The sequence below is a fragment of the Schistocerca piceifrons genome, chromosome 7, assembly GCF_021461385.2.
Source record: "Schistocerca piceifrons isolate TAMUIC-IGC-003096 chromosome 7, iqSchPice1.1, whole genome shotgun sequence".
Lineage (NCBI taxonomy): Eukaryota > Metazoa > Arthropoda > Insecta > Orthoptera > Acrididae > Schistocerca > Schistocerca piceifrons.
Window position 1 is genome coordinate 89083942 of NC_060144.1, and position 18705 is coordinate 89102646.

Here is an 18705-nt window from a genome sequence, read left to right on the forward strand (position 1 = left end):
GACAATATAGAACCTTCACACCAAATTTCAGTTGATTTGGAGAGGATCGAGTGGGGATACTTTTTAATATTGGTCCCCTTGGCATGGAATGACCCTGTTGGCTTTCGTGGGATAGTTTACGCCTATCCTCAAGAGTCTTCCAGTTCGGTTCCTTGCAGTATCTCTGTGACACTCTCCCATGGATTAAACAAGCCTGTGACTATTTGTGCTGCCCTTCTCTGTATACGTTCAATATACTCTGTTAGTCTTATCTGGTGTGGGCCCCATACAGTTGAGCTATATTCTAGAACCGGTTGCACAAGTGATTTGTAATCAGTCTCCTTAGTATATCAATTGCAGTTTCCCAATAGTCTACCAAAAATCTGAAGTCTACCATCTGCTTTATCCATGACTCAGCCAATGTGATCAACCCATTTCATATCCCTGCAAAGTGTTACTGTAAGGCATTTGTAGGAGTTGGCCGATTCCAGCAGTGACTAATTGATGTTACGGTCATAGGATACTACATTTTGTTTTATTGTGAAGTGCACAATTTCATGTTTCTGAACATGGAAAGCAATTTGTTAGCCTCTGCATCATTTTGAATTCTTATGAAGAACTCACTGAATATTTATGCAGTTTCTGTAACATTGTCTGCGAAGTCATTAATACACTACATGGACAGCAGGGGTCCCAACACACTTCCCCGGGGTGCACCCAAAGTTATTTCTACATCTGATGATGAATCTCCATTGAAGATAACATGCTGTGCTTTCCCTACCAGAAAGTTCTCAATCTAGTCACAAATTTCACTTATTACCCCATATGATCGTACTTCAGACAGTAAGTGTAGGTGTGGTACTGAGTAAAATGCTTTTCGGAAAACAAGAAGTACAGCACCTACCTGATTGCCCTAATACAAATCTTTCAGTTTGTCATGGGAGAAAGGTGTGAATTGGGTTTCACATGATAGATGTTTCTGAAATCCATGCTGGTTGGCATTGAGGAGGTCATTCCATTCAAGATAGCTCATTATGTTTGAGCTCGGAATATTTTCTAAGATTCTACAACAAATCGATGTCAAGGATATAGAACGGTAGTTCAATGGATCACATCCACTACCCATCTTACAGATGGGTGTGACGTGTGCCTTTTTCCAAGAACTGGGCACAGTTTTTTGTTCAAGGGATCTGCAACAGATTACAGTTAGAAGAGGGGCTAACTCAGCCACAGTTCCATATGCTAATGTTGTCTCAAAACATTTTGCTCTATCCCTGAAATGTCATTCTGTTGGTGGCAATAAAGCTGTACACCTCAGTGTACTTCAGACTCCACACCTTGTAGTAATCTCTATAGGTCTTAAGAAGTCTGTAATACTAACTGGCAGCATTATATCCTTGGCAATTGCCAGAGTTAAAACTTAGATGTCTTTCAGTCGTCCGATTGTTTTCTAAAATTTTTCCAAATATATTTAGTGAGGCACATCCTGTCTTGATCACTGTGTGATCGAGTATTTGACACTAGTGATCGATTAGGAGTGTCACAGTATTTGAATTAGCTGCCCACACTGTATTCACCCATAATTATGATTTATGTTTGTTTTTTGTACACTCATTGTGTTTCTAGCATACAAAAATAATTGCTGCTATTTGGAAAGTATCTAATTTATTTTATTCTTCTATTTTTTTTTTTTTTGTTGTAGATCACAATGTCAGATCGTAAGGCAGAACTTGAGAGGAAGAAAGAGAAGCTGAGACTGATACGTGAAGAAAAAGAACGACGTCGGAGAGAAAAGGAACAAAAAGATGTAATTATTTGCTTTTTTTGCCTTTTCTGTTATATTTTTCTTAAACCACGATTCTGAGACATGTTGGAGTATAGTCATTAAAAAAATCAGGACATCTTATTATTGTATTTAAAATACCATGTACCTTTAGTAAATGACGAAGTTCTGAAAATAAATATAGTATGTGAAGGTAGTGATGTTAGAAAGGATGCTTTGTTAAAGTTCATAGTCAATATGTTACTATGTCACATTTTAAAAAAACAAATTTCTGCAAATTCTCATAAGTTGTGATCAAGCCATTACAAGTGAACTGTTGTGTTGGTATCACATTAAATATCTCATAGTTGAGGATGAGTTACAACACTATTGAAGACAGTTGTTGTACTGAAGACGGTTTTTGATAAATAAATGACAGTAAACATATATCCTGTACACATAAATACAATGAAGTTTGATGCTACATTGTTTGTTACTCCAGGCAAAATTATGCTATCACATGCAACACCTAGCGATCTCCTTGCTGCCTTCTTTCAGTGTCCAATATTCTAATAAGGGTATGTGAGTTGGAATTGATATCTTCACAATTTTGTTCATTCACACGAGAATTCCTTTTAAAATAACTCATCATAGATTTGTCCTCATTCTGAATGTCTCTTCCCCTCACCCGCCTGCTTCCAGATTTGTTCAGACAGTGGACTGAGTGAACAGCACATTCTGAAGAGTACTACCAGACTGTGACACCACCGAAAATGATTTCTTGGAGATGAAAATATAAAATGTGAGCAAGTCACTTGACCCACAGCCCGAGTCTAAGATGACCTTGGAACACAGACTTTTTTTGTATGGTAGCAAGCGGCAGTAAATTGGGGGTCTGTTTTCCATCTTGCAGAATGAAAATGGTTATTGAAGTCGTGGGTGTCTGGGCAGTACATTAGGTGCTGAAGGCATGACACGCTATGTTGTTTCTGGGGCCCAAAACAGTGTGAGAGATATACTCGCTTTACTGTTATTTTTTCTCTACAAATGAAACAAATCATTCCATAAAATTTTACTCATTCTGTCAGCATTATTAGTATTAACAAATTCTCAGAAAATGATGTAAGCTATTGGGAAGGATGGGTAATACACCAGTACAACATATATGAACACCAAAAAGGAACAGTAAGAATAGAATACCAAGAATGAGCAGCTCTCATTAAAAAGGATGCAAAACAAGGATGCAGTCTTTATTCTCTACTCCTCAATCTCTACTTCGGAGAAACAGTGATGAATTTAAAAGAAAGATTCAGGAATGGGATTAAAATTCAAGGTGAAGAGATATCAATGCTAAGATTCACTGATGACCTTACTGTTCTCAGTGAAAGTAAGGAGGAATTACAGGACATAGTAAATGGAATTAACAGTTTACTGAGCACGGAATATGGATTGAGAGTGAAGAAAGATGAGAGTAATGAAGAGTAGCAGAAATAACCTTAGAAACTTGCCATCGATATGGGGACCAGGAGGTAGATGAAGTTAAGAAATGATGCTACCTAGGAAATAATTTAACACTTAATGGAGAGTGCAAGGAGGATATAAAAAGCAGACTAGCACAGATAAGAAGGAATTCCTGGCCAAAAGATGCCTCCTAGTATAGACCATCGGCCTTAATATAATGAAAACATTTGTGAGGATGTATGTTTGGAGCACAGCATTGTTTGGAAGGAATCATGGACACCGGGAAAACCAGAGAAGAAGAGGATAGAAGTGTTGTCTAGGCAAGACACCCTAGACACAGTGCGAGGAAGCCGAAAGGCACGCGCTATAAGCTTACGCAGGATGGCGTGAGGTCTAAAACAGGATACGTAATGAATGCTATAAAGAAAAGTACGTAGCTTCTGGAATACTTAACTTTAATCCATCATTGTATACAGCGTTCTTGATGATACAAGTGAGACTCTGTAGTTTCAGACAATATACTGCTAATGGCGCCTTGCTAGGTCGTAGCCATTGACTTAGCTGAAGGCTATTCTAACTATCTGCTCTGCAAATGAGCGAGGCTTCATCAGTGTGCATCGCTAGCTACGTCGTCCGTACAACTGGGGCGAGTGCTAGTGCGTCTCTCGAGACCTGCCATGTGGTGGCGCTCGGTCTGCTATCACTGAAAGTGGCGACACGCGGGTCCGACATGTACTAATGGACCGCGGCCGATTTAAAGCTACCACCTAGCAAGTGTGGTGTCTGGCGGTGACACCACAAGAAGTGTTTGGGATGTGGTGCTGTAGAAGGGTGTTTAAAATTTAGCGGCCTGATTAGCAGTCCAGGTTCTCTGCAGAATCGGCAAAGAGAGAAACATGATAAGATGAGGGGTCAGAATGACAGAACATGTTAAGACATTGGGGAGTAACTTCCATGGTGCTAGAGGGAGCTGTAGAGGGTAAAAACAGTAGGAGAAGACAGGTATTGGAATATGCCTAACAAATAATTGTGGGCATTGGGTGCAGGTGCCCCTGTGACATGAAGTGGTTGGCACAGGAGAGGAATTCAGGAATTCTTAAAGAGCTACATCAAACTAGTCAGAAGATGACACTCTTGAGCAGTAAATGAAGCTACATAATATGAAAATATCCTTATTACCTTGTATTCTTTAGTTTTCTCTTTTATGACCTAGTTAACAAGAGAGTCTGGCCTTGGTAGCCAGAGACAGTTGTCCGACCTTAAAGATGATGGCTTGCTTTATTACACTACAGTAATTCAAGGTGAATTTTTATTTTTTTCTCAGGTCGAGGAAGCTGCTCTACGGACTGCTGTTGGAGGCCTAGGAATCGAAAAGGACCAACGAAAGGAACTGGATCAAATGTTGTCTTCACTAGGAGTGGCACCTGTCTCTGATGTTCTTTCCAGCCTTTCCAGCATGTCAAGCCTTACTTCTGAAACAGGAGCCTCCAACAATGCTCAAGACTCCTCCCAGCAAAATACAGCACCACCACCCACTTCACACAGGTATCTCTCTCTCTCTCTCTCTCTCTCTCTCTCTCTCTCTCTCTCTCTCTCTCTCTCTCCCCCCCCCCCCCCCCCCCGTTCTCCCTCCCCCCCCTCCCCCCCAACACTTAAGTCCTTAAGTCCCTATAGGTAAACTTTCAGAAACAACAAAGAACTACAGGCATTTGTTATATTACTGAAGTGAATATTGCACTAAATTATTGTATAGTACCTACAAGTAAATTACATAAAATTGTTGGTAAAGTACATGGATGACCTGGTATCCCTGTTCATGATCTTTTATAAAAAAAAAAGCAGGGTTTAGGTCATTTTTCGGATTAAGTTCAGTTGTGTGTCTTATATAACAACATTCTGATATACACTGATGAGCCAAAACATTATGACCACCTACTCAAAAGTATGTTAATCCACCACTGTAATGTAATTCAGCATTGATTCTGTGTCTGTGTGCCATGGATTTGACAAGTATTTCATAGGCTTCCCGAGGTTTGTGGCACCAGATACCTACTCACTTTCCATAATTTTTGGGTGGTTGGTTTGTGGATGTGCCTGATAGCATCCCAGTTTGGTTTCATTGGATTCAGATAAGCTGAATTTGATGCCAAAGACATCAGTGTGAGTTCACTATAATGTTTATCAAATGATAGCAGCACGATTCTGGCCTTGTGGCATGGACAGTTATCATAATGGAAGATGCTATCACTGATACGGAACCCCCCCAGGGGTCTTGCCACTCTTTTGCAGGTTTGTGCTTGGCTATCATGGGGCCCCAGCCTTTGCAGCACTTTTTCCCTTTCGTGCTGTATGTGTATCCTCTTGCTATTCTTCTTCTCCTTCCTTGGGAAACATGTCTTGGGGTATTATTGGGAATGTTCTGCATTCTGTGGCTGACCTGCGAATAGTCTTAATTTTCTTTTTGGTTCCCTTCTCCTTTCTTGTTTCCCTTCTCCTCTCATTCCTCCACTTTGGCGTTTGAGGATCCTCTTTTTTCTTCTTCCTCCCTGCGCGCTCCTGAAGGCTCTGAAGGTGACTGGGTAACGCGTAATTCCCAGCCCAGGGTCGACAGGTAGGGTTCACACATACCCCCTGGTACAGGCCAGGCCCAGGGAGGGGTGATTGCCTGAGCTGCAACCTTCCAAGATAGGCCATTGGTCCCTATGTCAGGTGTTTGGGAGGTGTGACCTGAGGTGTGAACAGTCACCAAAGGTGGGTGTGCCCCCCTTGTGAATGGGGCCCCAGTTGGAAGCCATTGGAGACACTGGCCGTAATGGAGGATTTCCTCCTAATGAGTCAATCATCCTCTCCATCGACGTTGACGTATGTGGCTACTGATTCGAAGACCCTTCCCGCTGCACCGCAGTTCTGTGTGGTATCATGTACTGAAGATGGTTAGTCCTTCACCAGGTCAATCCGTTTATTACTCAGAAAGGTGTTGATGCCATTGCTGGCCCTGTGAAATCCTGCTCTCGTTTACGGAATGGCACTTTGCTTTTGGAGACGGCTTCTGATTCTCAAGCACTACTACTGCTACTACTACTACTACTACTACTTTCTGCTTTGCTTGTCTACAGCTACCCTGTTCGTGTCGAGGCACATAGAACTTTGAATTCTTCCCGTGGTGTAATTTACACCAGGCTGCTTGACCATCTAACCAAGGCTGAAATACAATCTTACCTCTCTGATGATGGGTGACATTGCTGTCCATTGTGTAATGAAAAGGCAGATTCCTCCTTGGTGCCCACCCGCACTCTTTTCCTCACCTTTGGTAGTGTGGTGCTGCCATCCATGATTAAAGCAGGCTATGAAATCATCACAGTCTGGCCATAAATTCCGACTCCGATGCGTTGCTACCAGTGTCATTGGTTCAGTCACACAAGAACGTCTTGTCGACACCCAGCCACATGCGTAACCTGTGCCAGGGATGCACATGAGGGCAAATGTCCACCTCCTCCTCCCCACTGTATCAACTGCAATGGCGGCCACGCCACTTCCTCCCGGGATTGTCCTGTGCATCTAGATGAGCGGGCTGTTCAAGAGATACGGGTAAAGGAAAAAGTGCCTTACCCAGTAGCTCGCAAGTTACTGGCTAGTCGCAAACCCTTTGTTCTTCCATCCTGCACGTATAGTTCAGTTCTTGTTACCCCTCGCTCCATGAAGGACATGGCCACACAGGTGTGCGCCCTCAAATTTGACTCTGAGGTTGTGAAGTCGCCCGATGTCAAGGTAGCATGAAGACTTCCTCCGTCCCTCCAGCCAAACAACACCCATGTCTTCCTCTAACCAGAAGAGCTCGAAGAAGTCTGTTAAAGACAAACAGTCATCTCCTTTACCAACTCGAAGATCCTGCTCAACGGTGTCGCCACATGGTCACTTAGTCCGGTTGGCCTCTGTCTCACTGGTGCGCACCACCAACCATTTTTCAGCATCGGACTCCACAGACTGACCACACAAGCACAAGAGGATTTACGACTGCTTCTAGCATCACTGCATCCCCTTGTACTCTGCCTTCAAGAAACAAAATTGCACCCTCAAGACCACATTGAGCTTTCACATTACTTACCAATTGGTTTTGACCTTCCCCCTGAGGTTGGCATCCCATGTCATGGGGGCATTATGCTGCTCATACAGGGTGACCTTCATAGTCAACCCATCTCCCTGACTACCCGTCTTCAAGCTGTTGTTGTTCACCTTTTCCTTCCCCACTTTACTTTCTCCCTCTGTACCATTTATGTACCTCCATCCTTCTATGTCACCGGGGCAGAATTCCTTCAGCTTATTGGGCAGTCACCTCCCCCACTTTTTGCTACTCGGTGATTTTAATACACATCATCCCCTTTGGGGTTCTCCCAGGACTTGCCAGAGAGGTGCCCTGTTGGCTGACCTTCTTAACCAACTAAACCTCTTCTGCCTTAACATTGGAGCACCGCTTTCCTTTCTGAGTCTTCGCTCACCTATTCCCATTTGGACCTATCCTTTTGCATGACCCAGCTTGCCCATTGTCTTGAGTGGCCCGTTCTTGTGTGCTGTCCGTCTGCTGACTTCTACCCCATCCACATACAAGCCCAAATGGCAGCTTACTAATGCTGACTGGCAGCATTACCCCTCCCTGGCAGCCTTCGCAGAACAAGATTTCCTCAGTTGTGATGACCAGGTGGACTATCTCACCAATGTTATCCTTACTGCTGCAGAATGTTCTATTCCTCGCACTTCCTCTTTACCATCTCATTTCCCAGTCCCTTGGTGGACTGAGGTATGCTGCGACACAATTCGTACACTGATATGTGCCCTCCAGGTATTTAACTGCTGCCCTAAGCTGGCAAACTGCATTCATTATAAACAGATAGGTGCAAAGTGTTGTCGAGTTCTTCGGGATAGCAAAAGAGCTACCGTATTTACTCGAATCTAGCCGCACTTTTTTTCCGGTTTTTGTAATCCCAAAACCCGCCTGCAGCTTAGAATCGAGTGTAAAGTAAGTGGAAGTTCTGAAAAATGTTGGTAGGTGCTGCCACAACTAACTTCTGCTGTCGAATTATGTAGCGCTACACAAGAATGCTTTGCAGGCACAAAGATAAATACTGGCGTCTCCGCCCCAAGTTTTGACCACTGCATTTTCATACATTATCCAACGAAGTAAATACAAATTCCGTATTGTTTATCTTCTAATGTAGCAGCATTTCAACGTACTACAAAAATCCGACTGGCAAGAATGTTTGGGATGTTTGTCAATATGGCCAACTCTACGTTCTAAATTTTTACCTACCTGTGACAAGAGATCGTTGCTAATAAGAACTTTTATGAATCATGAATCACATGCAGTATTCTCTTCACCATAAAATTAATACGGATATAAAATTTTTCCATGTATTCTTTCGTGTTTGCTGCTATCTCATTTAAATCCTGTCTGCCTAATAAACTACGAAACTAGAGTGAGACAACAGCAAACGCGGAATAATATACATATCATGTCGTGTTTATATTCATATTATTCTTATACCTAATAGTGATACAGTCAGAAGTGAAGCATGGCAATTGACAAAATTTTTAAATCTAAGATGACTAATTTCTGTGCAAAATGTAATGTACTACAGAGGTGTCTGCAAAAATTTTAAAACGGAGAAAAATTTTCGCTAAACTCTCGTTCAGAACATCTATCGTAAAGAAAGCAGCAGTGTAAGTAACAACAAATAGCAGTCTCTTGCCATTGTTTCACTAATGAGATGATTCCTCTCTTTTTTAATAAAAAAAAGGGGGGTGGGGGGAGGGCGGCGGTAGCGCGCACAAAAGCAAGCCATGCTGCAAGCAGCGACAGGTCGTAAACCCTCATTATCAGAATGCTACAAACAATGCATGACACAGTACAGTAATGCATTTTCAGCTTAGAGTGACGTAAACACCTATAACAAAGAGATAACACTTATCAGATCAAAGAAAAGCAATCAATTCAAAGCAGACGAAGCACGTGAAAAATGAATGGTACCCTTATAAATACGGACGGAGCACCTGACGCATAGCAATGACTACATGGTAAAGCTTAACTGCTAAGCTTAAGACTAGAACCAAACTACTGTAGCTGCATCGTCATTCATTCGAACTAAATTGTGTCTCATATTACAGTGGACCAACTTTGTTTCGATTTGGAGGTGCGACCTAAAACTTTTCTCTCCCCTTGAATTTCGAGTCTCAAATTTCAGGTGCGGCTTAGATTCGGGAATTTTTTTTTTTCCTTGATTTCGAGTCTCATTTTCCAGGTGCGGCTTAGATTCGAGTGTGGCCTAGATTCGAGTAAATACGGTAGTTGAATTTCATTCACTAGTTCTTTTAAGAGTTCCACACCTTCCTTTGTCGTGTGGGCCAACCTCCAATGGCTCTCTGGAACCAAGGTCCATTCCCCCATTTCTGGCCTGACAGTTGGTGCTGATGTCATCGTGGATCCTGTTGCAATCTCCAACACCTTGGGCCACTATTTTGTGGAAGTTTAGAGTTCTTCCCACTATCAGCCTGCCTGCATCCATCGGAAACGAGTGGAGGAGGCTTGGGCAATCTCTCAGTTCGTCCCGGTCCTCCGCCCCAGGGCCAGATGCTATCCACATTCAGATGTTGCAGTACCTCTCTCTTGCAGGCAAGCACTTTCTGCTTAACACATACAACCACATCTGGGCTAAGGGCACATTTCCTGGACCCTGGCATGAAGCCATCATCATACCCATACCTAATCCCGGTAGGGACAAAAACCTTCCTTCTAGCTACTGCCCAATCTCTTGTACCAGCTGCATTTGCAAGGTGATGGAACGTATGATTCATGCCCGGCTGGTATGGTGGTTTCTCCCACCATCTCTACATCTTGGGCCTGTTGCCCTTCCATTCATTGACACTATGAAATCCCTGGGGCTCATGCTCGATAAGAAACTCTCATAGTCCTCCCATGTCTCTTACCTGACAGCCTGTTGTTCAGTCTCTGTGTCCTACATGTCCTCAATGGTACTCCTTGGGGTGCCGATTGAACCACCCTCCTCTTTTTGTACTGGTCCTTTGTCTACTCGAAACTCTGTGGGTGCTTTGTTTATGCATCTGCTCTCTCATCCCTTTTACACTATCTCAACACTATCCATCATCATGGCATCCGTTTAACCACTGGCACCTTTTACACCAGCCCATTTGAGAGTCTGTATGCTGAAGCTCCTGAACTGCCACTGTCCTGCCGCTGTGACTTTCTCCTCAGCAGGTATGCATGCTGTTTGTCTGCCATGCGTGGCCACCCCTCCTATGCCGCCTCCTTTGATGATTCCTTAGGTCGTCAGTATGGGGCTCATCCCTCGTCTCGGTTACCTCCTGGAGTCTGCTTTCACCACTTGCTATGGTGGCTTAACTTCACGCTACCTGCAACTTTCCCAGTGGGTGTGAACCTTTCATCACCTTGGCTTCTTGAAGAGGCCCATATCAACCTTGGCCTTCATTCACTTCCTAAGGACACTACTCCAGCCTTGATCTATCACCTTCAGTTTCACGACCTTTGCATGGAACTTAGTGATAGTACCTTTGTATACACTGATGGTTCTTGGACTGACCGTGGGTCCAGGTGTGCCTTCGTCATTGGCACCTATGTCGTTTGATATCAGCTTCCGGCACACTCCTCAAGATTTACAGCAGAGATTTTCACCATGGATTACATCCAGCCACACAGCCTTCCCAATTGCGTCCTCTGCTCAGACTCACTCAGTGCCCTCCAAAGTCTCTGTACGCTGTACACTGCTCATCGCTTAGTGCAGCAGGTCCAGGAAAACTGTCACTTGCTCATCCTTGGTGGAGCCAATGTCATGTTTCTGTGGATCCGTGGTCATGTCGGTCTGCCACGAAACGAGGCTGTCGACACTGCTACCAGGGCTGCAGTCCTCGTACCTCAGCCCGCAAGTACCTCTATTCCCTCCGATGATCTCTGCATTGCCATCTGTCAGGAGGTGGTGTCTCTTTGGCATAACCAATGGTCCTCTCTTCACGGGAATAAGCTTCAGCTTATTAAGCCTCTCCTGGTGCCTTGGACGACCTCCTCTCATTCCTCCCGGTGGGAGGAGATTATTTTAACTCAGCTGCATATTGGGCACTGCCTTTTTAGCCATCGTCATTTGCTCAGTGGCGCTGCTCCCCACTTTATATGCATTGTGCCCAAATTTTAACTGTCCACCACTTCCTGCTGGAATTGGAATGCCCTTTTTTTTTTTACCAATTTACATTCTAGTATGGGTTTTCCATCTGTATTTATCAGCTGTTTTATCAAATGATGCACAGGCTGTCAACCGCGTTTACTTTTTATCTGCAGAAGCAGTATGGCAAAGGCCATTTAATTTTTAGTTTTGGACTTCCATTTTTACATGGTGTTTTTGTAAGCCCTTTCTCCACATGCATTGTTTAGCTGTCTCCTATTCCGTCCATAGGGACTGACATATTGTCGTTTCCCTTGTCTCTGTGTTTGTGTTCTATAGTTTTGGCTTGGGCACAAATTACTGCAGTTGTTTGTTGCACACTAAAACAAAACAAAAATGTTGAGGAAGACATCAAGCATAAGGGGTTACAGGCGGTCCCCAGTAATGTTCATGTAGGCCACAACTGTCAAGGTGCCTTAAATTACTACTGCATGCCCCATGAAATCCAAGATGAATGTTCCCCATAACATATTATTGGTCCCACCAGCCTGAGTCTCGGACACACTGCATGTTTCAGGCAGCCATTCTCCTGCATTATGGCATATCTTGACGTGACCATTAATGTGGTTTAACAATAAACAGGACTCATCCAACAAGGTGACACAATACATTGATTCAGGGCCCCATCTCGATCATCCCGTGCCCACTGTAACCATAATTGATGATGATTTGGGGTCCTCTGCTGCAGAACACCATATTCAACACTGTGCACTGATTGCTGTGCTCCAAAATACTTGTGGCTGCACCAGCACTGTACTCTGTCATCAGATCTGCAACAGAACATCACCTATCCTGCTTTAGAGAGCAGGTTAGTCTCTGATCTATATGTTCCATGACTAGGTATGGATGCCCAACTTCGTCGTCTACTCATGGTTTCAGCAGTCTTTAACCACTTTCTGTAGATGCTCAAGACAGTAGTACATGAACAGCCAACCAGCTTCACCATTTCCAAGCTGATAACTTCCAGGCACTGTGTCACAACAATCTGGGTTTTATCAAAGTTGCTTAAGTCAGCTGATTTCTGCATTTGTGCCACTTATCATTGCTAGAATGATTCCCCATTCATATCTGCTCAGCTCATATAAATCTCTTTGCATATCACTTGCCCTCATTACCACCAGGCAGCATACAACCTTATTTTGGGCAGCGGTCTTTATTTTTCAGCTCGTTAGTGTATAAATGAATAATTTGTTTTGTTTTTTAGAAACCACATTCAGAATACATAGGACAATAAATAATCAGAGGAAATAAATCTTAATAAGCTGAAGTCTCTCTCTCTCTCTCTCTCTCTCTCTCTCTCTCTCTCTCGCACACGCACATGTGAAAGCCCATATTTATTTTGAGTTCTGTCATTAACAAACCTGAAAATGAATTCACTGTACTTTGTTGATCTTGCAATGACACCATCACAGACATAAATAGCAATAAGCAATTTTTCTGTTTTGCACTGGCAGATGTAAATTCAAGGATCTGCTGTTGAACAGATAAATCCAGTTTTCTTCATGAATTGCTGAAACTTATTATTCCAGAAATAAGGTATTGCTTGAGCCCATAAAATGATTCTTTGTTACAATAGACAGAACCTGGCTGTTATTAAAACCTTCTGGTTGAATCATATATATTTGTGTGTCAAGATCACAATGCAGAAATGCGGTTCCAAAGTTAAACTGACCAAGCTTAAAGTGTCCTTAAGCTGCAATTACTATTAAGGTACGAATAGCATGATAATGAGCAACAGAAGTTCTAGATTTGCTTATTTTGCTGTTGGCGTCACTTCGTCTGTGCAATCTTTCACTGATTGTATCAATACCCTTTTTTATTGTGATGTATTGTGCGATTTCAAACATTCACCAGTGCCATGATAAACTAGTGCTGTTATTGTCAATTGTAGGCTTAAAGTAAATTGTGCTCTTTTCAAATTTGTGAGGAGAAATTTGTGCCTATCCTCATTTAAAACAACCTTTCTCTAATTTAATTGTGCAATTATGAGAGAAATATTTTAGTTTCAGTATTTTCGGACACTTACAAAACTATATTTTTGTCAGTTAGCTGTACGAGTGTTTCAGATATTCGTAGCAAATCAGTATTTATGGTTCACAGTTTAGCCAAAGTATACATCACACCCTGAATTTTATTGTATATAAACGCAAATAAAGATGTGTTTTTGAGAAATTTCATAAGCTACCATTGTCCGTTGCATAATCTAAGAGCAATTTGTAAGTAATTGGCATTTGTGATGTAGTTACTGTAGCAGATTTGCTAAGTAACATTTTGTGTTAAATCTAGTATTCCCTTAAAGAGGAGTAGCTCTATATATTATCTGCATTTATTGTATATTAACTCTGTTTTTGAGTTTGCTAATGATTATAATCAACATAAAAAAATTTTTGGAAACACTAATTTTTACCACAGGTTTTTGGGCTCCCTAATATAAATCTTGTTTTGTGTATCTGCTTCAGGTATTATTGAGAATTAAGCACTTTGCTACAAATTGGTGTGTGAGAAGGGCTCCCAAGAGTCATGTACCTGTGATACGTGTATCAGAGATATCTCAAGTACTATCCTCTCCTGTGTATCCTGTCTAATCTGCAGAAGGTACAGAATCTATCGTTACCCGTCTGCTTGACTGCTAGTGGCATGTCAGTGGTAAATCTAAGTGTCCCATACAGTGTGGATGGGGACCAGGGAAAACTCAGGATGCTATCTCAGTTCCCCTAACCAACAAGTTTGAGGTGCTGTCTTTCACTGAATTGTTTTGTCCTGTGTCAGGAGCAAGCAAATGCAGTAGTGTAGGGGTCTATTAATGTCGGCAGTTTAAATGTACGGCGAACAATGGTCCACTTAGGGAAATCACAGCAAGGGACACGAAAGGACACCAGGTGCACTCTGTGTGTATGCCTGGGGGGCCTAATTCAACATGTTGAAGAGGCTACTCTGGCAGCCATTGAAAGAACAGGTTGCCACCATCTGAAGATTATGGCACACATTGGAACAAATGATGCCTCTCGTCTGGGCTCTGAGGTCATTCTTGGGTCATTCCAGTGACTGGCAGAGAAGGTTGAGAAGACTAGCCTTGCACGTGGAGTTTTAACAAAGCTCACGATTTGCAATATTGTCCCCAGAACTGGTTGTGGGCCTTTGGTTCTGAGTGAAGTGAAAGGAGTGAACCAGAAACTTGTAAGGTTCTGTGACAAGCTATGCTGTGACTTCCTGGACTTGGGTGTGGGGTTGAGAAATGTAGGGTTCCCCAAGATAGGTCAGATGTGCACTACACATCAGAGGCTGCTTCTCACTGTGTGTGTAGGCACACAAGGGCTTTTTAGTTAGATGACTCTCCATCCAATCCTTATCACAATAGCTGTAGGAAAAACAGTATTAGTGTAAGATGGAAAGAAGTGCCTCCCACAGGTGAGAGTATTAAAATCATAATGGTAAGCTGCGAAAGCATTCGTAACAAAGTGCCAGAGGTTGAAGCACTCATGAAAAGCTATGAAGCTTACATAATACTAGGTACAGAAAGCTGGTTGAAACCTGAAATTGATAGCAGTGAGATTTTTGGGGAAAATTCAAATGTGTGTCGAAAGGACAGGCAAGTGGGTAATGGGCGTGGTGTATTTGTCACAGTGGACAAGAAACTCAAATCCACAGAGACAGAAGCTGCATGTGAGATTGTTTGGGAAAGACTCAGTATCAGGTGTGGGCATAAAATGATAATTTTATCTTTCTATTGCCACCAGACTCGTTCCTGATTTAACTGAAAACTTTAGAGAAAACCTCAGTTCACTTGTACATATGTTCCCCAGTCATACTGTAATCATCGGTGGAGACTTTAATCATCCACCAGTTAATTGGGGAATATTACAGTTTTGTTAATGGAGGTTCCGATAAGACTTCCGGTGAAACTTGACTAAATGCCATCTCTGAAAATTACCCAGAACAGACAGTTAGGAACCCCAATCATGATAGAAATATATTGTATCTAATGGTAACAAACAGACCTGACATCTTCATGGATATCTGCATTAAAAGCATCAGTGACCACGATACAGTTGTAGCAACAATGACTACCAAAGTGCAAAGGACAACTGAAACAAGCAGTAAGAGATATATGTTCAGTAAACTAGGTAAAAAATCAGTAATGTTATACCTCAGTGAGGAACTTGAAACTTTCAGCACAGGGTAGGAGCATGTAGATGAACTATGGCTCAGGTTTAAAAGAATAATTGACCATGCATTGAATAGATATGTACACAGTGAAACAGTTCATAATGGGAAGGCATCTCCGTGGTATACAGTCTCTGTCAATAAACTTCTAAAGAAACAGAATTACTGCATAAGAGATGTAAAACAAGGTGTAGGGCTAAGATAGAGAGGTGCCGAATGAAATACATTTGGCTGTCAATAGGGTAATGTGTGTGCATTTAATGACTACTGTAACAGATTGTCAAATGACATTTCACAAGATACAAAGAAATTCTAGTCTTGTGTAAAGGCTGCTAGTGGCACCACAGCTAGTGTCCAGTCCCAAGTGAATGAGAAAGGAACTGAAATTGAGGGTAGCAAAGCAAAAGCTGAAATGCTTAACTCCATTTTCAAGTGTTCCTTTACAAAGGAAAACTCAGGAGAATTGCCCCAATTTAATCCTTGTACTACCAAAAAGATGAATGAAATAGGTAATAGTGTTAGTGGTGTTGAGAAGTAGCTGAAATTGTTAAAACTGAACAAAGCTCCAGGCCCTGATAGAATCCTTGTCAGATTCAATACTGAATTTGCAAGTGAGTTAGCCCCTCTTGTAACTGTGATCTATCATAGACCCTTGAACAAAAAACTTTATCCAGTTCTTGGAAAAAGGCACAGGTCACACCGGCCTACAAGAAGGGTAGTAGAAGTGATCCACAAAACTACTGACCAGCACCTTTGACATCAATTTGTTGCAAAATCTTAGGACGTATTCCAAGCTCAAAATAATGAGGTATGACTACCTCAGAACCACCCAGCATGGATTTCGAAAACATTGTTCATATGAATCCCAACTCGCAAGCTTTGGATCAAGGCAACCAGGTAGATGCAGTGTTTCTTAATTTCTGAAAAGTGTTTGACTCAGTACCACACCTACACTTATTGTCAAAAGTATGATCATATCAGGTATCAAGTAAAATTTGTGACTGGATTGAGTACGTTCGGGTAGGGAGAACACAGCATGTTGTCTCAGATGGAGAGTTGTCATCAGACGTAGAAGTAACTTTGTGTGTGCCCTGGGAAGTGTGTTGGGACCCTTGCTGGTCATGTTGTGTATCAATGACCTTGCAGACAATATTAATAATAAAAGTGTTTTTTTCCGGATAATGCAGTTGTCTTTAATGAAGCACTATCTGATAGAAACAGCATAAATATTCAGTCATATCTTAATAAGGTTTCAAAGTGGTGCGTAGATTGGCAACTTGCTGTAAATGTCCAGAAATGTAAAATTTTGTATTTCACAGAATGGGAAAAAATGTAGTATCCTTGGAATTAGCCAACTTGTACTAATACCTGCGTGTAACACTTTGTAGGTGGTAGACTTCGGTTTATTCGTGGAATACTTAGGAAGTCCCCCTCATGAACCATGGACCTTGCTGTTGGTGGGGAGGCTTGCGTGCCTCAACGATACAGATGGCCGTATCGTAGGTGTAACCACAACGGAGGGGTATCTGTTGAGAGGCCAGACAAACGTGTGGTTCCTGAAGAGGGGCAGCAGCCTTTTCAGTAGTTGCAGGGGCAACAGTCCGGATGATTGACTGATCTGGCCTTGTAACACTAACCAAAATGGCCTTGCTGTGCTGGTACTGTGAATGGCTGAAAGCAAGGGGAAACTACGGCCGTTAATTTTTCCCGAGGGCATGCAGCTTTACTGTATGGTTAAATGATGATGGCGTCCTCTTTGGTAAAATATTCCGGAGGTAAAATAGTCCCCCATTCGGATCTCTGGGCGGAGACTACTCAAGAGGATGTCGTTATCAGGAGAAAGAAAACTGGCGTTCTACGGATTGGAGCATGGAATGTCAGATCCCTTAATCGGGCAGGTAGGTTAGAAAATTTAAAAAGGGAAATGGATTGGTTAAAGTTAGATATAGTGGGAATTAGTGAAGTTTGGTGGCAGGAGGAACAAGACTTCTGGTCAGGTGAATACAGGGTTATAAACACAAAATCAAATAGGGGTAATGCAGGAGTAGGTTTAATAATGAATAGGAAAATAGGAATGCAAGTAAGCTACTACAAACAGCATAGTGAACACATTATTGTGGCCAAGATAGACATGAAGCCCACGCCTACCACAGTAGTACAAGTTTATATGCCAACTGGCTCTGCAGATGAAGAACTTGAAGAAATGTATGATGAAATAAAAGAAATTATTCAGATAGTGAAGGGAGACAAAAATTTAATAGTCATGGGTGACTGGAATTCATCAGTAGGAAAAGGGAGAGAAGGAAACATAGTAGGTGAATATGGATTGGGAGTAAGAAATGAAAGAGGAAGCCGCCTGGTAGAATTTTGCGCAGAGCACAACTTAATCATAGCTAACACTTGGTTCAAGAATCATAAAAGAAGGTTGTATACATGGAAGAAGCCTGGAGATACTGACAGGTTTCAGATAGATTATATAATGGCAAGACAGAGATTTAGGAACCAGGTTTTAAATTGTACGACATTTCCAGGGGCAGATGTGGACTCTGACCGCAATCTATTGGTTATGAACTGTAGATTAAAACTGAAGAAACTACAAAAAGGTGGTAATTTAAGGAGATGGGACCTGGATAAACCGACTAAACCAGAGGTTGTATAGAGTTTCGGGGAGAGCATAAGGGAACAATTGACAAGAATGGGGGAAAGAAATACAGTAGAAGAAGAATGGGTAGCTTTGAGGGATGAAGTAGTGAAGGCAGCAGAGGATCAAGTAGGTAAAAGGACGAGGGCTAGTAGAAACCCGTGGGTAACAGAAGAAATATTGAATTTTATTGATGAAAGAAGAAAATATAAAAATACAGTAAATGAAGAAGGCAAAAAGGAATACAAACATCTCAAAAATGAGATCGACAGGAAGTGCAAAATGGCTAACAAGGGAACCTCCTCATCGCACCCCCCTCAGATTTAGTTATAAGTTGGCACAGTGGATAGGCCTTGAAAAACTGAACACAGACCAATCGAGAAAACAGGAAGAAGTTGTGTGGAACTATGAAAAAAAATAAGAAAAATATACAAACTGAGTAGTCCATTTGCAAG

At 42.2% G+C, this 18705-nt stretch overlaps 1 protein-coding gene across 1 annotated transcript in view; it reads left to right on the forward strand.

The window, feature by feature from the left end:
- LOC124805283 (cytoplasmic dynein 1 intermediate chain-like) overlaps positions 1 to 18705 on the forward strand; it is a 180216-nt gene that overhangs the window by 20657 nt on the left and 140854 nt on the right. Inside the window, 2 exon segments of the mRNA XM_047265795.1 lie at positions 1682 to 1786; positions 4527 to 4747. Coding sequence (XP_047121751.1) covers positions 1688 to 1786; positions 4527 to 4747 — 320 coding nt within the window. The 5' untranslated portion in view covers positions 1682 to 1687.